Here is a 23,710-nt window from a genome sequence, read left to right on the forward strand (position 1 = left end):
GAAAAAGGGCTGCAGAGAAGATCCCAGCCCAGAGGCTGTTAGGGGCATTTTCTCATCATCCTCAGAGACCTCATGATCTGAAACATCTGCATTGTCTTACACTGGTCATCAAGACCCACTGTCCCTCTGAACTCCAAATGTTTCCCTTCTCTGCTGCTTGATGCCTCCCTGGGTCACAGGACCTGGCTCACAAATCATTTCAGCCTTCAGAGGGGGCTGAGAGTTAGTCAGGGAGGCTCTGAAATTCAATCCCCAAAGGAGGAGTTTCTGTTGTGTTTTTTTTTTGTTGTTTGTTTTTTTCTTTTTTTTTTTGTCCAAACAATCATTATTTTTCTTTCAATGAGAATGCTGTAATATCAAGTGCAGCTAATGCAGGAACACCAGCCCAAACTCACTGTGTGTGGATGTTTTTTCCCTGTTTACTGATCCTCTTGCTCAGAGAAGGGCAGGACATGTCAAGGAAAGCAAGAGGAGCTGCTCTGTGTAGCGTCAGGGCACACAGTGAGGCTTGGTTCCCTCTGGAAGATGCAGAACATGCTTTATTTCCTACAACTTTCTGCAACAGATGTGTTCAGTGTTAGGGCAGGGCACTCCAAACTGCCACCACAGCTGGGGGAGCTCTGAGGGGAGTGGTAAACAGCCCCCAGGTTCAAACCTGGCATACCAACAGGATCTCAGATGCTTTCTGAAGTCCCCTTTCCTGACATGCACATACCACATCCCTTCTGCTTGCATTTAACTCTTCATATCTGTTAAACACTCTGGTATTTCAGTAGGACTTTGGCCAATGTTTTGATTCCCTTCACAGTTTTACTGAACCTTCTCCCTGGGCTCACCCTGATATCACAGTGTCTGCTCAATTCACCTATCAGTTAATTGTCCTGAGAAGTTTACAGACATTTATGGACTGTACCAGCCTCACGGATTTCCAGGGTACACAACGCTCTGTTCAGCAGAGCGTGTCCAGCCCTGACCGTGCTGCGGAGGCCACAGCAAGCTGACACCAGATCGCCCTGCCAGGATCCCAGCAGAGCTGGCTGTTCAAAGCAAACATGCTCTGCTGCAGGAAAGCCGCAGCCTTGCAGGTTCCTTTGCGTGCTGTTTTTTAAAAACAAGATCCTGTGTATGCTCCCTTTTGCGCTTCATGCTGGCAGCTGCTGGTGCTTAGAGTGGAAAAACAAACACAGGCAAAGCAGCAGCAAATGCTCTGCACACCCCAGACATGGGAACGCTCCCATCCTGGCTCCTGGGGCAGCCTGGTCCTGAGAAGACATGGGAAGAAATTGTGTGTCCCAGGGATAAGCGTGCCTGGGACAGGCCCCAGCCTGCAGGAACCCCAGGCAGGTCCCTCTGCAAAGGACTTTGATATCTGCTGGAGCACAGTGCCACAAGAGATGAAGCATCTGCCCAGGATGGGATGTGAGCACCCACCGGGGAGCACGAGGTCGCCAGGAGCTGGGGCGGGGGACAGGGAGGAGAAAGGGGAATTCCTGAAGGATGATTTCTTAAAACATTTAATTAGCACTGACTTTTTACATCTAAAATTACTTTTAAAATGTGCATAGAGATGAAAAATACAGAGGAGCTGGACACGCCTTCTCAAATGAGGACTGGTGAGTAGTGCTGACAGAACCAGCTTGTAGCAGATGAGTTGAAGGAAGTTTGATGCAATTTCTCTGCCAGGGGTGCCAGGCTGGATGAAAAGAAAAATACCTTAAAACTTTCCCATTCCATTGCTTTTGATTACAGCTTGAAAAAATACTTCATGCAAGGAAAAAAGCAATTAATTGGACTATGCCCCAGAATGCAGCATTCTTTCAAAATTTCCCAGACTTCTGTTTCAAAAATTACAGCAACCAGTATAAACTTCACAAATCCACTGAGGAGGCAACTCTTCAAATACCTGTGGTTTCCCACATTTTCCAAGGAAAACAAAAAGATTTATAGTTTCTCATGTTAAATCTGAGGGGCTAAACTTTGAAAGATGTACTTGCCCACCTGCTGCACATGTATTAGTTCTAGCTGAAAAGAAGTCAATAAAAATGGAGAAAGAAGAATTTGCAGAGCTGGTTAAGGTAATAAGATTTGTTTCAGAGCATCTGATCTTTAGACTAACAGACTTCCAAACAGTTGGACAAGTAAATAAAGCACCACAGGGAACCACTATTTGCAATAGGTTACCGCAGGGGTACGCACAAAGGAATTCCTACAACTAAGAAAGGGCTGGAGCTATGAAACTTATAATACCAGCACTGGGATCAATTGCTGACTTCTACAGCATTGATCCTATGCTTCTGAAAAGATAGGGGGTTTAGTTCCACTTACTCTTTTTCCTGGGTGCAAAGTTTGAAGAAGATCAGTGAAACATTTCACTACATGATCTTACAGACACAATACAAAAGGAAGTATCTCCTTTAAGGGCCTTATGTTCTTCAGAGAAATGAAAGGAGAATATAAACAAAATCAGATAGCCTGTGAATCCTGCTGCCATCTCTCTGGGACTCTCCTGCCCTGCAGACAGTTTCCCTGGCAGCAGCTGTGCAGGGTGCAGGGTGCAGGGCAGAGCAGGAGCTGTGGTGGAGCACGGCACACCCGGCCAACAAAGTGTCCCATGTCCCATGTCCATCCAGCACCAACGGGGTGGAGGTGACACTGTTGTAAGATGCCATCTGATCAGAACTTCTTTTCTGTGCCTGACATGAATAAGGGGATTAGGACGGAGAGCTTCCGTGAGCTCACTCTATCGGACAAAAGGCCCCGAGGTTTAGTGTCACACTGCCTGATAAAAGTACAGGAGGCTGTCAATCACAGGCTCCTAGGTACTTGTGTCGGTGACATAATCTTATTAGAAGATAAACCAGTGAAATCCTTTTCATGATGAAAAGTTACATTTAATTGCTCCCTGGCTTTTCTACTTTTTCTCTTATTCATTTGTCCATTTAACTTCCTTAATGTTTGCTATTACAAGAATATAACAGCATTCAGATGCCAGCCATCCCCACCACAGCCACGCTTCAAATACATGAACAATTGAGGGTGCTGAGGGATGGTGGTGTCTGGGCAGGAGCAGCACCAGTTGTGATCTTTTAAACAGAAGGTCAAAAGAGTTACTGAATTCATTAGCACAAGTGCTCATGCACAGGGATAAAGTTAAATGTTTTGTCACTTGATTTAATACCAAAGAAAGCTGACAAAAAGACTAAAACATGGTAAAGCTCAGTCTCTGTACAACAAAGGGACTTTTAACATCCTCTTACGGGAGCAAATCCGCGGTAGCCTCAGCAATGTGACTGTTTCACTTTCAGATCGCTTCTTTTCAGTTTCACAAACAGGCAGCTGATGCTGAGAGCATGAATCACCTGAGAATGAATCAGGAGAAACTTCCCGGAGCCAGGAGGAGCAGTTTGGGGAGCATTGGCATCTGCACCCCGTGTGTGCCCTCGGCAGCCTCCGGCCCCCCATGCTGCCCTGGGGACTGGGGCAGGAGCGGGTCAGGGTCAGCCTGTGTCACACAGGACAGGGTGACCAGAGCAGCCCTGGCAGCACGGCACTCCCTGGCTCGAGAGGACACCCACAGGGTCTGCACAGGACTCACTTCGAGGAGAGAGGAAGAGGAGGACAGGACAGGACAGACCTCGAAGCCTGGTGCAGAGGAGTAGACTACACTGCTGCTGTCCCCGGACACTGCCACAGTCCCCGGACACTGCCACAGTCCCTGGACACTGCCACAGTCCCTGGACACGGCCACAGTCCCTGGACACTGCCACAGTCCCCGGACACTGCCACAGTCCCCGGACACTGCCACAGTCCCTGGACACTGCCACAGTCCCCGGACACTGCTGCTCTCCCCGGACACTGCCACAGTCCCTGGACACTGCCACAGTCCCTGGACACGGCCACAGTCCCTGGACACTGCTGCTGTCCCTGGACACTGCCACAGTCCCTGGACACTGCTGCTGTCCCCGGGCACTGCCACAGTCCCCGGACACTGCCACAGTCCCCAGACACTGCTGCTGTCCCTGGACACTGCCACAGTCCCTGGACACTGCCACAGTCCCTGGACACTGCCACAGTCCCTGGACACTGCTGCTGTCCCTGGACACTGCCACAGTCCCTGGACACTGCTGCTGTCCCCGGACACTGCCACAGTCCCCGGACACTGCCACAGTCCCCAGACACTGCTGCTGTCCCTGGACACTGCCACAGTCCCTGGACACTGCTGCTGTCCCCGGACACTGCCACAGTCCCTGGACACTGCTGCTGTCCCTGGACACTGCTGCTGTCCCTGGACACTGCCGCAGTCCCTGGACACTGCCACAGTCCCTGGACACTGCTGCTGTCCCTGGACACTGCTGATGTCCCTGGACACTGCTGATGTCCCCAGACACTGCTGCTCTCTCTGGACACTGCTGCTGGGTCACTTGCCTGGCTGTGCAGCCACTGCATGAACCTACACATGTGTATCTGCCCTGGACAACAGGCAGGAACCAATGAAGTTCCACCTGAATGTGAGAAGAACTTGCTTCCTGCACTGGAACAGATTGTCCAGACAGAATGTAGGATCTCCCTCACTGAAGATATTCCAGAATTATCTGGATACCATCCTGTACATCCCATGTGCTCTGGGATGACGCTGCTTGAGCAGGGAGGTTGGACCAGTGACCCATGCCTTACCCACCGTGCGATTCTGTGAACAGCCAAATCCTAGCTGGTACAGGTTACTGTGCCCCAGACAGGCTCAGAAAATATCCTGGGAAGTAAGAGATCACTCACCACAGCCTGGGCACCTGAAGGCACCCAGCTCTTCACCCAGTTGTGCAACTTTGCCTTGTAGATAGCACTCGAGGAGATTGACTAAAATTAGTCCAAATGTGGGAGCACAGCCCAAGCCAGAAGCTTTGATTCTCAAAATATAGATTTTTAAAGTAACTTATAATTGTTACAATTGATAAACTACATATTCTCAGCAAATAACTAGTGCCATTTAGTGCTATGGAGTCCCACTAAAATAAGTGTTATACAAAGCACCTGATTGTCCATGGTATCCAAACAATTTAGCTCCACAAATGGGAAATGTTCAAAGAAAAAGTGAATTCCATTCATTTTATACATTCTGTTCTTTATTTTATCCAAGTGCCTGTTGAACTGAAAACAAACTAGCACTGGGAGCTGAACTGCTTTGAGAAATTAAATGTGTAACTCTCTCCCACAACTCAGATGATCTTAAAGGAAATAAGTCCTCCAGAGTTCTAGAAAACCGCATTTTCATTTAAGGACTAACAAAAAAAAAAAAATCTGACAAATGCCTTAATACTTTGCTTGTTTAGTGAAAGTTCACATGAAAAATCATAAAAGAAGGATCAGAATGCTTGATGGCAGAACAAAAACAGCTGAAAAATGTGATTTAACATTGGTTAAATCAGTGGTAGTGGTGATTTAGTGAAGAAACAACTGGTGCCTTACTGTGGTACTGATCACATGTCACTGGCATTCCACAAACACTCTGCCAATAGAAACCAAACTCCAGCTTTTGGCAGGGAAATTTCAAAACAGTGCAACATATTATAAATTAATTATCTTACTTACTATTTTCTCCTGAAACAGCAGTTTCTGTATCACAGATATTTACAAAATCCTTTGATACGTTTTTGAATATTTAATCACATTTAATATCTATCAGTTCTATGTTTGACTCTAGAGACTCCCATTAGTACACCTGAAAGCCTGTCAAATATATTTGCATACAGGTTATTTGCTCGGCACCCAAATACCTCTGACATTTTTTCTGAAATCAACAGGAGCTGTAGAACAAGTTCAGCCCCGCTCAGCCCCTGTCCTGGTCACCCCCATTTCAAGGCTGCAGGGGGATCCATGGAATCAAAACTCCTACAAACCAGCATTTCAAAGGATTTGAAGCAGCAGTGAGGGAAAAACAATGGGTGAGCTCAGTGCAGAAATTTATTTTTACTGATTGAACTTAAGCAAATCCAAGGAACAATTAGGAAGTGCTGTCAACTAAAGCCTGAAATCTAAGCAAGTCACCACTGAAAGCACAGTAGGCCCTTATAAACAGTTAATCCACGCAGCTGCAGTAGTTAAAGCAAACACACTGCCCTTCAATGCGCCATCAATTACACCTTCCCAGAAAAAATTACACAAACTTTGCAGGATTTTTCAGAGAGAAGATGGATTCTTTTGGAGACTTGAGGTCAAGGCTGGACTGTTTAAAGTATATTATTAACAAATAAACATTTATTGCAAAAAAACCCTATAGGCCTTTGGGGAGGAAAATTGTGTTATTTTTGGCATCAAATGACACAAGCCATTTATGACATGAATGGCTATCACCAACAGACTGATGAAATGGCAAATGTCCCCCACTTAACTTCCCTTGGCTTCCTGAATAAACTTTTTCAAACCCTTTTTTCCTTCTGAAATGGCAATAAACTCCATGTAATTTTGGTTTTCTCTCTGTTATAGCTATTTCAAGATCTGTAGGTGGAAAGGGTTGAAGGTACTTCCAGATGGAAGCTGAAGACTCCCCAAAGACTGGTAGGGTGATGAAAATCACATCGTTGGGATCCGGGGCAGTGGACTGCCCTTGTTTGTGTGTATTCCTGCCTGAGTCCAATTAGGTTTTGGATGGTTGGGTGAAAAACCCGAGGTTTAATTGTGGCATCCAACAAATCGAATGTTACAACTTTCGTCATTGAATGTATTTGCTACACATTCAGACCAACGCCTGCCAAAGCATGAGCTGATTTTTTAAAGAAAAAAGCCACAAATGGGACAGGCTTCAATTACTCAACACAACCCGTGTTCAAGGGACATGAATGAAGCCAAGACAGCGCACTTGCCTTGGGCCTGTTTTCCAACCTTTCTGCAGGACACATCAGCCGAGCGAGCTGCACTGCTGCTGGCACTCAGTGCAGGGGCCCTGGGCCAGCTGTGCAGTGAACTGGGACCACAGAGCACCCTGCACTGGCCTGGCCACGAAGGATGCTGCGGCTACCAGCAGGGCAGCACCCAGCCCTCCTGTCCCCTCTTGCTGCTGCTTCCCTCCGTGGGGAGCAGCGGCAGGATGGGAAGGACGCTGTGCTGGGCAAGACTGTGCTCCCTGTAATTGCTCTGGAATCTCTGGGGATTCTCCCACATAATATTAATGCAGGCGCCATTATGGCTAATTTATTCTGCACTCACAAAACCATGCTGGGAACGAGCCCCAGCACGGGCTGCAAGGCGAGGCAAGATGGAAGGAGCTGGTGGGAGCTGGACACCCCAGAAAGTGCTGCCTCCCTGCAGCTCAGGACAGCCCACAGAAATCCGGCGACCCCACAAAGGTCATGCACACCCCTGCAGCCACAGTGCAAGACATGAAGGAAAGCTGCTGCTGAAATACAAACTCTGCCTCCTCCGTGGAACTTTGTTCCACAGCAGCTCTGGCCAGGAGCAGCCACGGCGCAGCAGGGATCCCTGGGAGTGGGATCCGCCTGTTCTTCCATTACCAAAGGAGCTGTCAGTGCTGTTAACACTTTCTGCTCCCATCAGCCAAATCAGCTGCAGCTCCAAGCAGTGAGCCTGGCAGGTTCAAACCAATAATGGCGTGCAGAGATATCATTGATGCACGATTACACGGGACTTATCCCCTCAAATTGTTTTATTCCATTTGTATTTTTGCACTGTTTAACCAGCATCACTGCTGGTGCTAACGTTCAGGTTCACTTTCCCTATCGATTCCAGTGTGAGTGGGACCTGACCCCACAGGGCCAAACTCCACAGGGGAAACTTTCCCTGTCACCAGATGAAGCCCACACCGAGATCCAACTGTGAAGACAATTCATGATGCTAAACTGTGTCTTCTGCTTAGGGTGGGTGAAAAGCTCGGGCCTGTGAAAAGCCACGTCCCCAAAACTGCAGTGAGCAGCTCCACCGAGCCCTTACTAGACACTTGCTGTCAGCAAACTGACCTTGCATGACACTGCAAGCTGCTGCACGCCAGGGCAATTGGCTTTCCTGGCACTGCTGGGGCAAGGATTTGCTGGCTCAAGCCCCTGCCCGGGGCCTGTGGAGTGGCAGCGTCAGCCCCTCTGTGCAGGGAATGTCCCTGGCTGCTGACAGCTGCTGGAGAAGGCACTGCCAGCCCCTCAAGCACCCTGCATCCAGGGGGGCTCCACAGGGACGGCAGTATTGGTTCAAGCTTGCACGTACACACAAACATTCATGGAACTGATATTTAGTCTGCAAAACGGGATTATTAACAGTGGGGTGGAGGGTGGGGAGGATCAGCTCTTCCTCTTCTGGAAAGTCAGAAATGCTGGAAGACCAGCAGACTCACCTGTACAGGTAACCTGCACGACCCCACCCCACACAGGAGGGAGCACCAGCTAGCTCCCGGGCCAGCTGCCATCCATCCACCACAGCCCATGGCTTTGGAGCCTGGTGAGCTACCAGCCACAGCTCCAGCATCCTGAGCACATCATTCTGCCAGGATCTCCCAGGTTAGCTACAATTGCTCTGGGGTCAGTGTTTGAGGAGAACTTGGCCTTTCTCACTAATGAGCTTGGGCAGGTGCTGTGCCACAGCCCAAGGGTCCAGTCCCACAGTGCTGCTGGACCTTGGCTCCATCTGCACAAGCAGAGCCCAGCACCCTGCTGAGCTCCTCCGCCGGTGACCGGGAACTGTCCCCATCAAAGTGTCCCCATCAAAGTGTCCCCATGCATGGGCTGCACCACACTTCTCCCTCACTAACACACAGGACTGCACCAGTGCCAGCTTCTAAAGAGCAGTGGTGCTTCTCTCCATCAGAGTAATCCCTGGCTGTAACCAAAAATGCTTTAAAAGGATATACATAGTTTCTTCTGCAAATCCAAGCTTGCTTGTTCCCTATCATAATACCAACATGACGAAAGTAACAACTGAAAAAATACTGATATAGACAGTTATTCTTTGTTTGGTTTTGTTTTGTTTTCGTCATCAGTGAATGGTGATTCAGGTTACACCAAGGAACAAGCATGTGAAAGTAAACTTCCTGACAGCTACCGGGAGGATTTGGTCCTCAGCATGTGCACATAAATCCCATCAGCTCTTACTGGGAGAGTTCACGTGCACTCCCGTACATTATAAATAAAACACTGATTGCAGTAAAATCAAGAGCCAAATTCCCTCCTTTGATGAGCGAGGATGGCTCTCACTGAAGCCAATAGGAATTGCATGTTCACAAGTTCATGTCAATGTTTGCAGAGGAAAATTTTGTACATATTAAAGAAAATATTTTGTTTTGGAAGCAAAAAAATTACCTCCACGACAAGTGTTCTATTTGCCTGTTACAGGAGAATCAGAGCACAAACACTTATGAAGTCCCGAATAAATGTTCTATGCCTTATTTATGCTGATATCAAGGACATTTAATCAACTTGTGCTACAGCAGTCCTGCTGTATTTCTGAGGAAGATCACTATAAAATTTCAAACCCATGAAAATGAACTGAAATTAGTCATATTAACAATCCCTTTACTGTAATACAATCTCAGAAAAGTCTACTTGTTCGCTGCCCACAGGCAAATAGTTTTTGAAAGGTAAAACCCCCATTCTATGCGAGCGAGGTGATGAGCCATGCACTGGTGGGCTGGGCTGGGCTGCTGGGGCAACCAGAGCCTGCGTGCCACTGGCACTGCTGAGCTCAACACGGCACCCTCCCGAGACAGCACACACTTAAGGGTGACTACACAGACTTCACTTCAAGGGTTTTGCTTTGAAATAATCTGCAAGAGAGCTGCACAACAGAGCACACGTGGTGTTTCTACTCACGAGGTGTCTCCAGCACAGGGAAGAGGCCACGGCAGCACACCCATTTGGGGTACGTGTGGGCCACGTAGGAGCACAAAGCAGTTACCAGTAATTTGGTTTTTAACAACCAGAGCCTATTTTGCAAAATGGCTGTTTTGAGAGCAGCTTGCTGAGGCCCAGGGGCAGGAGCCTCGTGCTCCCACCCAGCCCCTGGCAGCGCTGCAGGGGCCAGGGGCTCCGGGCTGCAGCAGCCACAGCTGGTGGACACGGCTCCGGTGGTGTGGCCAGAGCAGCTGCAGGTATGCCGAAGAGCAAGGCAGGGGGAAGCCAGTATTGTGTTCAAGAAGTGTAAGTCTAGCTAAAGCAAGTCCAGGAATGCAAAGTAAACATAAGGTTGATATGTAAAAATATTTTTTTAAAAAAATGGAAAAAAGTAGATTATCGGTCTCAATTTTCTATTGAATTTAAAGAGGCTTCTAAAACCAGTGAATCATTTGCCTGAACAAGGAGCTGAAGATTCAGATCTATATTAGCACGTTAGAAACACTAACACTGCATTCCAAAGAAAAACTCAGGCTCATTTCACCTTATGAGTGTTTTCATCTTTTTTCTCTTATACTTTCTCCTCTCAGACTCAGAGGTCTAGCTTGACTTTCAACATTTATTTTAAGTTAGATGTGAAGCTGTTAATGTATTTTTTTTTACTTAGTTACTAATGGAGAAAAGTGATGTCTCTTTCCCAAACGTAACCAGTGCTGTTAAGGCTCCACTGCTGCAAAATGATGTTATCTCCCTGTTACTTTTTATAAAATACCATAACTCAGAAAACACCTCTGCTTTCTAAATAAATTCTAATACTTTTTAATCAAAAAGATCAGTTTTCATTCATAGCTTTGGCTATACCAAACCACAACTACATAGTCCGCAAGGTGGATATTCAAAAAAAACTTCCTGCCCACTTCATTTAGTTATTTCAATTCACCTGGAGAAAGGAAAATTCTGTTCCTAATTGCACCCATTTATCTCGAGACTCCTATAGTTCTCTCATTTGGCTGCTGCAGACTCAGCTGTAGGGGCTCACAGCACATTGTTACTTACAACTAATCTTGTCCTTTGTTTCAAAACAAATGTGGAAATTTCATGTCTGCAATGAACAAGAAACTGTCATTTCATTATGAGTCAATCTTTGCCTTGTGAGTAATGTACTCACTCCAAATCATGCCAAAACCCTTTCCTACCACACCAAACCATACCAGAGCAACACCTGGTTTGTTTACCTTTACTGGAGATTGCTGATCGAGTCACTTCTCCATTTTATTTATTTATTTGCTTGTTTCTTACCTCACTTGAGCATTAACACCACTTATTATGTGGGAAAAAACCGTAGGCAAAGAAAAGAATTTTTCTGTGTTTTGCAAGTCTGTCATTTGCCCTCGTACACCTTGTACAGAGGACGCAGCAGCGGCCTTTCTCCATCTTGCTGGGCTTTGAAACCCACAGCCTTTCTCTGACTCTGTATTTTCTGCAACTTGTGGCACGGTTCAAGCTGGCTCAAGCAGAGTGAAATCCTTTTCTAATTTTGCCCCGCAATGTGGATGTTATATTTACACTCCACATCGTCCCCGAGCCGCCCCGAGCGCGGCAGGCGCGGACTCTGCTCTCAGCCCGGCAGGGACAACAAACCCCGAGTAACCACTGAGCCCTCCCGCTCGCCCCGAAGTCGCCCCAGCGTGCCACGGCAGAGCCGTCCGTGTGTGCTCGGGGTGCAGCCCCGGCCAGCGTCCCCTTGCAGCCGCCAGGGCCCCCCAAAACCCCCGCTGGCCTCCACCGAGCGCAGGGGGCTCGGGTCTCCTCCAACCAATCCCTCGCCATTCCAGAAGAAAGAGGTACTAAATAAAATTGAATCGATTCCTGCTACTGCAAGAAGTAGCAGATTTAGCATGAATCTAAATTTTGTCTGGAATTAAAAAAAATAATAATAATAATTTTAAAAAAATATATCACAGCTGGGTTAGGAAAAGCATACTCCTTTTTCTCCCAAATACTTCTGCCCAGATATGTGACCAAATAAAGCAGGCGCTGGCTAAATCTGCCCCCACATTTTCAGGTTCACCAGAGCAGTGAGCACTTGAGGAGATACCGGGCTGCTCCAAAACGGAGGGAAGTGACAGGGGGGTGTATTTACCATTGAAATACACTAATAACATAATTAGTTTAAAAAGAGACATTGTAATCCAGTTGTTTTATCGTGATATATTATTGATAGTTGTAAAGGGGATGCATGCCTTTGAACTACCTCACTACCCCAAAAATTTAGACCAAAAAATAACAGACTCGGTTTCTAAACAGAATGCAAAATATTCCTGTTTGTTAAAATAAGTGAAGAATTTTCTGCAATGTATTTCACATCTATGATTTTTTTTTATCAGGGTAGAAGTAAAGCACCATAAATTATACTCCTGTTAATTTAATTGCATATTGTCCATACCGCACAAAGACCTTCCCTATCGTTTTCTGCCACGGATCAGTGCAAATCGCGTCTTTCCATTGCAATTATTTTGTCCAACGTTACAGTGACTGCAGCAGAGAACCAAAATGTCTCCCCAAATCCTGAAAACACATTCCATCCCAGATCCCCGGCAGCACTCGGGCAGCCCAGCCCCGGCAGGGCTGGGGCTGAGGTGCCGGGAGCGGTGCCGGGAGCGGTACCGGGAGGCAGCCCCGGGGCACGGGGGACCCGCGGGGCCCGGCCCCAGCACGGCCACTCGCTGACGTCAGCCCTGGAACAACAGCCACATTTCCTCCGGGCTCCGCTCTGGGGCTGCCTCGGGACCCCGCACAAGTCTGATCGTACAGAGGAGTTTTTATGGGGCTGAGGAGAGCGGTGGTGCAGGGCTAGTGGGATTTTCAGGAGAAAAGGCCAGAGTATTCCAGTGACTTGGGGAAGCATTTCTAGCGGATGACATAACTTTAGTCATTACTCCATGTCCTGGGCATGTGCTTAGGCTACTCCCGTCTCTAAGTTTCACCTGGTTTCTGTGCTGTGTCCCAGTGACCCGCGCACAGGGACAGTGCCCGTCCGGCACCGGGCGAAGGCAGCTGGAGGAATCCCCCGGTTCTGCTGAGCCCACAGTGCTGCACGACTGCACCCATGAGCCGAACAGCTCCTCCGCTAAAAATAAAACGGGAATACTGGGAACGCATCAAACCCTGCCGCTAGCAGATTGCTTTTGTGCGCTGTGCGTGCAGCAGAACCCGGGAGCTTGGGTCCCTCCTGCTCCGGGCTCCTGCCACATTGCACAGCCCGCGCTCTGCGAGAAGTCACAAACCCGAGAGACACTCACCCACGGGAAACTTTTGCTGTATTTTGAATCTAAAACGCAACTGAACTGAGAAACATCAGCTCCGTGTTCCGCTGGCGTGAAAGCATTCCCAAAATCTGGAGAGAGCAAGGCTTCCCCGCAGCACCGAGGCTTCATGGGGTTTCCTTTCCTTTCCTTTCCTTTCCTTCCCTTCCCTTCCCTTCCTGCGAGGGACGTGTTGCTCCGTGCTGACCACACAGCAAAACCAAGCCCGGCCACCGACAAGAAAGGACTCAAAGATGACGAACAGAAATACACGGTGGGTCTTTTTTTTCATAGCATCCAAAAGTGATGCTAAAACAATATCTGACGCATCTAAAAGAACAAAAGCCTGAATATTTCACTTTCTCACCCTAAGCAAAACTTAGAATGCATTAATGAAAAATTATGAAATAGCAAGTATGGGTGTTTGCTATCTGGTCCCTTCAATAAAAACCTCTTTGAGACCGTTTATTTCCAAAACTAAAACATGAATACAAATCTTTCTATAAATTACATGCATTGCTTACATATGAAATACATGTCCTGAAACAGATTTTTTCATAATATATATATATTTTTTACTATCAGCAAGAACTAGGGCAAATCATTATATAACACTGGGCAGTGAGAGAAAAACAAATCAGAAAAGCACATTCACACACACACACACACACACAAAAGATTAAAAAAAGTAATTGTACAAATGGAAAAGAAATGTAGCTAAATACTAATATTTTGTAGTAGAAAGCACTTTTATGAGCGATACAATAAGTAAATTCATTTAAGCAAAGAATCAAAATACAACTGCCCCAAGCCTCCTATTAAAAAAAAATAAATCTGAAGGTTTCAGTTTGTCATAAAGAAAACTTATTTTAAAGAAAAAAAAACACAGTGTAAGTGTAAGGTTCCAAAAGTGCAGCAATTCGGCAAAGTTCTAATTAAAATTAAAGAAATTCTGCTTGAATGAGGCTTGTGTAAGCCAGCTTTCCCTGGTACCACTGCTTTGTTTCTTTTTTTTCCTTAAAAACCTTGCCACCAAATGCACCTGACGCTCAAAATCCTAAATTTTAGCAAAATAAGTACTTTGCATTAACTCAAAACATCAGTATGTACTCATGCAAGAATGTGTTGAATTCCATCTTTAAAAAGAGACCAAAATACATGCCCAGGTTTTCCCACTGACATACTGATGATATTTTTGTGATAAATTACATTTATCAGGCACCTCTGACTACTTCAAACTGGGCTTGGGCTACTAATCCACCTCCCCCAGGACTTGCTGTAACATTCCAAGCATAAGGGTAGCTTCACACAGCCAATATTTTTCTTTCAAGAAAAAAAAAAAGAAAAAAGAAAAACTGTTTTCACCCTTCCCCTTAATGTGAAATGCCCTCATCCTAGGATGGGCAGCAATCATTCCTGACCCAGGGAAAGGTGTAAGGTCTGATATCTGACCCATCAGAAGCTTGCTTTCATTAGAAAGATGAGACACCATTTTCCCAAAGATATATACACAGCACTTGATTATAGTCCTGGGAGTTCTGGAGAAATCTGACCTTTAAAATTACATTACTACGTACAGAAAAATCTATTTAAGGCAAATTTCAGGAACTGAGATACTTAAGTAAACTTTATTCTCCTTTTTTTTTTTTTTTTTTTTTTGTACTTTTTCCCAGATATCTGTAAATAGGACTCAGGATAACAAAAAGCATCTGGGAATTCTGATTCCTGTGTTCCTCCGTACCGGTTCCATTCCATCTCACTACCCCAAGGCATTCTCCCTACACGGGCATTTCCCATCCCGGTGTTCCAGCATCGGCTACATCCTCTCGCTGTAGTTGTCTGTCACAGCTCGCTCACGGCTTCACTCCCCACAATCTGATGGATAAAACTGCCCCTCTGTACTGCACAGCCCAGGGCCACTTGCACGGACAGACAGCTATTTTTATCCTCTAGCTACCATAAACGAATATTTCTCCAGCTCTGAAAGAGTACACAATCCGTGTCAGCGCAGTTTCACAGGTTTGCTCTTTTGGGCTAATAAAATCTCAGAGAAAACAAATTTTGATTTAGCGTGTCTCCCCTCCCCTTCCCGTGAGCCGCTGCCGCTGTCAGTCCTCGGGGGCACACACAGCAGGGCACCATGTCATGTCACACTAGGTGCTGGGATTCAACAAAGGCCAACATGTTGATATCTTTTTATTGCTTGGCAGCCTGGTTACCCCACTTTGCCCCCCTACAATTGGACGTTTTTGGTAATACGGGAATTTCTGAAGTGGTAACAATTCTGTTTTCAGCCAGAAAATATTTTTGTTTTACAAAGCAATAGTCTCTGATCTTTCTTTTTAGGTCACTAAGTACAATTCTTTATTTTACAGAAACTAAAGTTGGGAACTTAGAGGGTACATTTATTTGCAATTAACGTAAATATTTACATTGCCAAATAATGCTTTTTTAGGTAGCCTGAAGACTATTCAACATTCTTTACTAACAAAAAAAAAAAAAAAATAAAAAACAAAAACCAAAAAACAAAACGTAAGGTTTTACTACCTACAGAAATAAAAGTTTCACCGATCTACAACTACAGCTACCACAGGGCGGTTTATTTTGTGTAGAAATGAAAGGTAAAGCCCATGGACGGGGTCTCTAAACCAGGCACGAGAAAACCCCAAAGGTGCCGCAGCCCCAGCCCACGGGCAAGCCTCGAGTTATTCCCATGCACAGTGCCCAGGCCATGCAGGACTCTCTGGGAGCCAGCGAGGGCTGCAGCATGAAATAACATGTTTTGTTGTAATTCCTAAACAGGGGGACATTTATCTGGGCCGTTTATACAAGAGTTATAACCCTCACAATATTTATACTCAGCATGTCATGTTAGCATTTACTACCCGTTTCCATGGAGATGGATTTTCATGCTGTAGCTATGAAATGCACATTGTTGCCACTAAGCCACTTCAGGCCTTTCTGGATGCCTGCTGAATGCCTGACAAAAGTTGATGCAAACCAATAGTTGTTGTTCTTTGTTTGTTGCCAGACTTCTAGCAGAGCCATATTATGTCCTAGTGATTGAAATGCCCATGTTCGCCCCCCTCCCGGCACAAAAAGGATCCTCAATTTAGGTGACAAGCATGAAGTGGGCTTCTGCAGGGGAGGGCGGCCCGGCGCGGGGCCGGGCTCGTCCCTGCGCGGGGCCGCGACGCGGCGGGGGCCGCTCCCGACAGCGCCTGACATTTGGGGATAAAGCGGGAATAAGAGAGAGAGAGCGGGCAACGGCGGGGCCGGGGCCGAGCTCAGAGCCGGGCTCCTCCCGCCGCGCCCGACGGCCGCTCCAGCGGGCCGGCCCCGCCGAGCCCCGGCCCCGCCGAGCCCCGGCCCCGCCGAGCCCCGGCCCCGCCGCCGGGCAGTGCCATCGGCCCTCCTGCGCTGGGGCTGGCCTCGGGTCTGTCGGAGCGGCTCCGGGGCGGCGGGCGGCGGTCGGACGGGGCTTGCGGCGGGCGGGAGAGTGCCGCGGGACGGCTCCGAGCGCGGCGCTGCCTGCGCGGCCCCAACCGGGCCGGGCCGGGCCGCCCCATCGCGGTCCCGTCCGACGGCGCCGCACGGTACCGGACCGAGGCGGGCCCGGGGCGGGGGGCAGCGCCCCGCCTGGGTCGGACGCCACGGCTCGGTGTCTTCGGTCCCGTTCGTGCCCGCCTCGCAGCCTACGCCGGGGTCCCCGCTCGCCGTGGCCGCCACCCGTAGCCGCGAGCCCGGCGCCGGGCCGCCCCGCTCCGCCGGGCACGGGCTGCGGCCCGATCGGGAACGCGCCCGGAGTCCGCCGCGCGCCCCGGGCCGGGCCGGGCCGCCCCGGCGGGACCCCCGCCGCCCCCCGCGCCCTTACTGTTGGTAGTCCTGCTTGCAGTAGAGCTTGCGGTCCCGGAAGTAGCAGCTGGTGGTGAGCGCCTGCTGGCACGCGGCGCACTGTAGGCACTCCTCATGCCAGGAGGACTCGTTCACCCGCATCAGGAACCGGTCCGAGATGGGCCGCTGGCAGCCCTCGCAGACGGCCTGGTGCTGGCACTCCGACCCTGCAACGGCAGACGGCGGCGTCAGGCGCCGGCCCCGGCCCCACCTGGCTCCGCTCTCAGCCCCGACACGACCCGGCCCCGCTCCCCGTCCCGGGCAGCGCAGTCCGCCCGGCCCAGCCGGTCGGTAACAGCGACCTCGACGGCTGCCGCCCGTCCCGCGCCCCGCACCGGTCGGGGGCTGAGCGGCCACAGTCCCCATCAGACCGGCCGGGAGCCCCGGAGTGCAGCCCCGGGCACCGAGCGGTGCGCGGGGCCGCTCTCGGGGTAGTCCAGAAGCGACCGGCGACTCACCCAGCAGCACTCCCAGCGTGGCCGGCCCCGAGCGCAGGGGGTGGTCTTCCATTTTAATGCCGTCCAGCATCTTGGCGCAGTCCGGTGGGCCCCGCGGGAAGCACCTCTCCAAGGACTCGGGACCCGTCGCGATGTCCATGAGCGGCGGCGCGGCCCGGCGCTCCGGGCGGCGGGCAGAGGCGCTGCCGGGCGGCGGGGCCAGCTCAGCCCCGCTTCGGGCCGGGCGCGGGGACACTCTGCGGCCGGGAGGAAGGAGCCGCTTTTATTTTTATCTGGAAGACATGAGGAGCGTTTCCTGCCCGGGCTTCCAGAGACGGGGGGCAGAGGCAGGAGCCGGCGCCGCCGCCCATGGGGCCGCCCCGCTACACGGGCGCGCACATGCCGCGCACACGGCGCCGGGCAGCCGCGGTGTCACCTGCTCGCCGGCAGCGCCGGACCCACGCCCTGCTTGGCGCGGAGGGCCCTCCCGGGGCGGGCCGTGCCGGGCGGAGCGCGGGCCGGGCGGGGCACGGGGCTCCCGGCGCTCCCAGCCCCTGAGCCGTGCGGCGGCCCGAGGAGCCGCGCCGTTTAGAGCAGGGGCCGCGGCGGAGGAACACACCCCCCGGCGCCTCACCCCTCCTCAAACTTGCTGACATTTGAACTCCATTGGTGCGCGGCGTATCGCTGCGCCACGGTGATCCGTCTCCTCGACGTCAAATAGTGCCCCGGCCCCGCCGGGCCCCCGCGGCCCCCGAAGCGCGGCGGCGCCCGGGGCGGCCGGCTCCGAGCACCCCGGGGAGGCCGGTGGCGCGGGCGGCGCGGGCCCGGGTCGCGCCGTGCCCCCGCGGGCCGCGGAGGGGGAGAACGATCTTGGCTGCCGAGGGTGGCGGAGGAGCGGGGCCCCGGCTGCTCCGTTCCCCGGTCCGCGCCCCGCGCTGCTCCTGGCCCGACGGCGGCTCTTGGCCCCTGCCCTGTCCGGGGTAGGTAGCAGCGCGCGTCCGGCGCCGGGCCGCGGGCAGGGAGCGGCAGGACCCTTCCTCGGGGCGCCCGGGACCGGCGGGGACGCGGGTCTGTCCCGCGGGCGGCGGCAGCGCCACCGGCCCCGGCGGGCACGCGGGACTGGGCACCGGGGATCGCGCCGCTCACGCCCCTTTTGGAAGGGCGGCTCCGAACCGTCACGCCGAGGCTGCCAGCGGGAAAGCTCAGGCGGAGCAGCGGCCCGAGGGCTGCGGTGCCTCTGCGGCGGCGGGGCCCGTGCCCCCTCCCGCAGCAGCGCTGCCCGCTCGGGTTGGTCGCGAACGCTTTAGAACGCGCAGGGTTCGGTGCGGTGCGCGGCGTGTGCGGGACAGCCCCGTCCAAGTTCACCGCTCCGGGCTTCCTTGTGAGGGAAAAACCGACGGGAAAAGCGATCCTGCATGGAGCGCCGGACCCCGCTCCGCCGGCTCCGCTTTCGAGTTATTTTTTTGGTTTGTTTGTTCGTTCGTTTTTGTTTGTATCTTTGTTTGCTTTTTCCCTCTGATACCGATAAAAATCTAAATATGAGGAAATGAAAATCCAGAAAAGATTCTTACGGACGTTCTTAATATGCCATGACCCTTCTAAAACAAGGAGTAGATTTTTAAATGCTCACAGAATATTGATATTTAATAAGCAGGACGAGTATTAACTCGAATTACTTAATGTTTCTATATTGTGAGTCCTAAGATAAAACTTTTTAAAATGTCGCTTTCGTACGGAAAAAAATCGTTGAAAGAAATTCGTCATTGTGTTTTAGTAAATTATTTTGGAAAATTATTTTTAGTAATAGAGCTTATTTGGTTTTGTTCTAGACAGTAGAAATCGGAAAATCTTTGTCCTTAATGCTGAAAAAATAATATATGATTATTTAATTCTGAGATCAAGATAAAGGCTGCTAAGATTTCACAGTTCAGTCAGCGGCGCAAAAGCTGCTCGTTTACATTAATGTTTTATGTCCCCTTCCTATTTTCACAAAAGGATTCTGAGTTGTCTGTCACACAGGGCTTCCGTCCAATTATCCTCTACAATTGCGTGGAAAATTAAAGCCCCTGTTTCCACAGGAGTTTTCGTAAATTCTCGCTATAAAAGAACGAAAAAAACCTTCCTCAAAACCCAACGAAAAGGCAGCGCTGAGCAGCGGGACCGGGAAGCAGAGCGAGAGCACCGAGCCCTGCACCCGCAGCAGTAAATCCAGCTTTGTTCGTGGGCTCTTACTCGCAAATATTACACTAAAGGTTTGTTGCTTCTGTCCGTGTGTGCATACAGGCACTGCGCCGGGTAATTGTTATCCCCGCTCCTGTCCCGAGAACAATTCGATGAGGTGTTGTATAGGTTTATACAATGCTTTTAACGAAAACGAAATGCAATTAAAACACCCACGCGCAAAACCATCACAGAAATAAACCTAAACCAGACTAAGCAGCCCCACCTCCCCGCGGCTTCCTTCGAATTGTCCTTTTATTTGCAAGGCAAATCTCTTTGTTTTGAGTTAAATTTGAGAGTCGGACACGAAACGCAACCGGTCCCAGTCCTTCCCAAACTAGACAGGAGAAGCAACCATCGGGATAACTAACAACGGCCGAGCCCTCTGCACCTCCTCCCCCACCGGCCGCCGGGACCCGCCGCCCGCTCCCCGCTGCCAGCCCCGTCGGTCCCGCCCGGTGCACAGGCACGCGGTACCGGGGAGCGCAGCGGGACCCCGGTCGTGAGAGGGACAGAACCGCGCGGAGCTCGGGAGGGCCAGGGGCGTCTCCGCATGAGGGAAGGGGGGCGCCGGGCTCTCTCCGCATAAGCGTGCGGTGCCGGCGGACGCGTGGGCGTCCGCGCAGTCTGTCTGCGCGCATTCCCGGCTGGCTGCCGGGTATTTTCCGCGGTTACCGACGGGCACCGCCCGCTCCCCTGCTGAGCTGGGCGCGACCAGCGCCGGGTGCTCCGCAGGCCGCAGTTCGGCGCGGGCCGCGCGGTCCAGCGGTGCGGAGAGCGCCGGCGGTGCGGTGCGCGGCCGGAGCGGCGGAGCGGAGCTGCCCCGGGGCGGGCGCTGACCCCGGGCCCGGTGCCCGGTGCGGCGGGGCTCGGGCGCAGCCTGCCCCCTGCTGGCGCGCGGCGGCACGGCAGAGGCTCCGGGGCGCGGGGTCAGCCGGGGCGAGCGGCGGGGCTGGGGCGAGCGGCGGGGCCGGACCGGGCGCTGTGCAGAGCGGAGACGGCGGCGCTTCCCCCAACCCCGGACGGGCCGGAGAGGCCTCCAGCCTAGCGGTGCAGGCCCCAGCTCTGCGGGTCGTGGGGGAGCCCCTGGGCAGCCGCGTGCCACCCGCTCACCGTGTCCTGTTTTTCTCCACCCACAGTCGGACTCCGCGACTCGCTCCCCTGAGGAGCCCCGGCCTTCCCCACTCGCCCGCGGTCGATGCCGGTGCGCAGCAAAACGCCCGTGGCGGGAGCGTTCGGGGGGCCGGGGCACGGGATTGCCGGCACGGGGGACAGCTGTCTAGCTTCGGCGCCGGCACGGAGACCGGCGGCTGCCCCTCGGGCGGCCTCGCTGCCGGTTTTCCACGGGGGTCTCTGCAAGCCCGCAGCTCCGACCGAGCCCCCAGCGGCGGCTCCCACCGCCCGGTGCCTCCACGTCCCCGGGCCTCTCACCCGGCCGCCTACGCGCGGGGCAGTCTCAGGACCTGGCGGCGTTGGCTCGGTAGCCCTAGTGGAGCGGCCCCGGCCCGGGAGCAGCTGCCGCCGCACGACGGTGACTGATCCAGCCCGCCCTCCCCCCTCGGAAGGATGGATGCGAACGAGCTACTAAGTGTAGTTACTAATAACAATAACAATAAATTATCGGACTGCTGCTCAGTAATGCAAACAAATGTTTCGTGAACCACGCGGAGTCTCCCCGTGCCTTGCAGCAGCCCCACCGGGACCGGCTCGTCTGACGAGCGGCTGCTCCCCGGCCCAGGGAAACGACCCTGCTCTCACGGGGGCCTCACGGAGCAGGTGACAGGGCCAGTGGTCGGGGACGGGGCCAGCCAGGGTGGCCGATAGGGGAGGTGGTGCCGGCGGTATCAGGCAGAATGCGGTCGGAGGCCGCGCCGCGTGAAAAGCGGCGAGCACCGAGCCGGTATTTTAATTAAGCAGGACCTCTTTGATACAGGCCGCTTGATGCTATCTATCTCTGCGCTCTGTTCCCGTCACGACAGCATTCAGGTAGCAAAATTGCTTAGCGAGGCGGGTCAGGCAGGGCGTCAGGACCGCGCCGAGAAGCCGGAAAGCCCCAGGGAGCGGCGGGCACTGGGCGTCCTAACCCCGCCGCGGTGCGGTGCCGCCGTGCGCCTTTTCGGGGGGCCTGGAGGAAAGGGAGCCAATTTACCATGATTAAAGGCGCAGGCGAGGAGGCGCCACGCATTTGCATGAGCCTTCATCTTCCCTAAGTGGATTTTTGAGGGCAGCGCGGCAGACAAGCTCGGGCTCCGCATTCCCTCCGCCGGTGGAGCGCCCGTCCGGGTGGCCTCGTGGCACGGAGGGCTCGAGCCCCCTGCCCGCCCCAAGGAGCCGCAGGACCGGGCTCGGCAGCAAGCCCCGGCACGATCGCGCTGCTCCCTCCGCCACTCGGCCCCTCCTGCGGCGACCGGCGGCTCCGTGCTCTGCCCGCGGCTAACCCGACGGCGGCCACGACCCGCAAGGGCTGTTCCCGAGGCAGAGACTGTTCCTCAGCCTCATCAGGCCCCCGGCTCTCTGTGCCCGCTCGCACAGCTCTGGCGAGGCCCGTGTTCCTCTCCCGCCCTGAGCCACAAGGACCCAACGGGCCGGGCCGGCGGCGGAGGCCCCGCGGCAGCAGCGGCGAGCGCCGGGCTCGGGTCCGGCTCGCACCGAACGCGGGCGCTCTCTCCGGCCGCTCGCCGGGGCAGGGACCCGACGGGGCGGGCGCGACGAGCCCGGCTGGCAGCAGCGTGTCGCGCACATGTGCCCCTGCGGCGACCGATGCCAGGTGCGAGGCTGGGGGCAGAGTTTACCGCCGGTCTCTGACGGCACCGCGGGTTTCTCAGCCCAGGGGGTTTGGGAGGGGTCCTTTCCCAGTTCATGGCAAATACCTTCGTTTCACTGGGAAATTTAACCTCTCCTTGGAGCTGGATCCATTATACGGGTTTAATATCCGCTCTTTTACAGCTCGGTGTTGTAAAAGGCAGCAGCCAGGTCTGTGAACTCTGACATGTGCAGCCGGGAGGGGTTGGGGGGACGGCAGGACCTGACGGCGCGGGGAACGCCTGCGAGCGCAGCCTTTCATCTGCGTAGCCTCTGCACCGGCCCCGCCGGCCGGAGCGGGACGGGGCGGCGGAGCCCCCCACCCGTGCTGCCCGCCAGGGCCCTCGGGGCCCCTCCGCGGCCGCGGGGTTCAGCAGCCCCCGAGGCGCTGCCGGGGGTCTGACGGTGCCCCACGGCTCCCGGGGAGCGGGCTGGGCCGGCGAGGCAGAGGCAGTGCCCACGCCGGTGGCCTTCCCCGCACACACGCTCGGCAGGTGCCCCAGGAGAGCGGGCGGGGGCCGAGAGCACCGGTGCGGGCGCTGCCTGTCCCGGGCTGTCCCTGTCGGTGGGACGTGATCCCGCAGGGACACGCTCGGAAGAGCCGCGTCTCCCGAGCTGGAGTGAGCGGGGCAGTGGGACGGGAAAGGACGAGGCCACCCCAAACTTCTGCTTTTTCTCCCGAGAATTGCCAGGTGCGTGTAGTAGCCCGGGCGGGTCACCGGGCCAGGGCTGTCTGCGAGGCAAGGCGAGCGCTCGGCGATGGCCGGGCGGCGTCGAGAGGGGAGCGGGAGCCCGCTCCGCCGGTTCGGCAGCTGCGCCAGGCTGTCCGGCAGGACCCCGGCAGGACCCCGGCAGGATCCCGGCAGGATCCCGGCAGGATCCCGGCAGGATCCCGGCGCCCGCGGGACCCGTCGCCCCCGGCAGTATCTAGGGTTCCCGATGCGGGAGGGCCGCCCGTGCAGAGCGGCGCTGGGAGCCGTCGGGACCGCTCTCCGCATGGAAGCGGTCAGAGGGCCAGCTCCTCAGAGGAGGAGGGAGCTGGCCGCTCATCTGCTTCTCCGAGGAGCTGCGGGATCATTTCTGTAGGTTTAATTGAGGAACCTAAATACAGCTCGATTTTCAGGGGGAAAAAAAATTAACAACAACGAGAAATCGTTTCCTTTTGGTTCTGAGAGGCCTCTCCGTTATGACTAACGTTCCCCCCTCGCCGTGCCTAGGGGAGCGC

The 23,710-nt window shown here is 53.3% G+C and overlaps 2 protein-coding genes across 3 annotated transcripts in view; both read right to left on the reverse strand.

Annotated features, from left to right (window-relative positions):
• Positions 1 to 17,623, reverse strand: part of LMX1B (LIM homeobox transcription factor 1 beta) — an 82,900-nt gene extending 65,277 nt beyond the window's left edge. For both annotated transcript variants that reach the window (XM_062505591.1, XM_062505590.1), the window contains exons 1-2: positions 17,485 to 17,623; positions 17,007 to 17,193 (exon numbers count right to left, since the gene is read on the reverse strand). In XM_062505591.1, the coding sequence (XP_062361575.1) occupies positions 17,007 to 17,193; positions 17,485 to 17,623 (326 nt within the window). The remainder of the gene's footprint in view (positions 1 to 17,006; positions 17,194 to 17,484) is intronic.
• Positions 17,624 to 18,093: 470 nt separating this feature from the next.
• On the reverse strand, positions 18,094 to 23,483 carry LOC134051862 (collagen alpha-1(I) chain-like). Its single transcript, XM_062505930.1, has 6 exons — positions 22,709 to 23,483; positions 22,122 to 22,458; positions 21,781 to 21,808; positions 20,797 to 21,240; positions 20,055 to 20,665; positions 18,094 to 18,841 (listed from the first exon to the last, which is right to left on the reverse strand). Exons 1-6 carry the CDS (start codon positions 23,481 to 23,483, stop codon positions 18,094 to 18,096), a joined length of 2,943 nt encoding a protein of 980 aa, XP_062361914.1.
• Positions 23,484 to 23,710: the final 227 nt, after the last annotated feature.

Source organism: Cinclus cinclus, chromosome 19, assembly GCF_963662255.1.
Source record: "Cinclus cinclus chromosome 19, bCinCin1.1, whole genome shotgun sequence".
In the NCBI taxonomy this organism is placed as follows: Eukaryota; Metazoa; Chordata; class Aves; order Passeriformes; family Cinclidae; genus Cinclus; species Cinclus cinclus.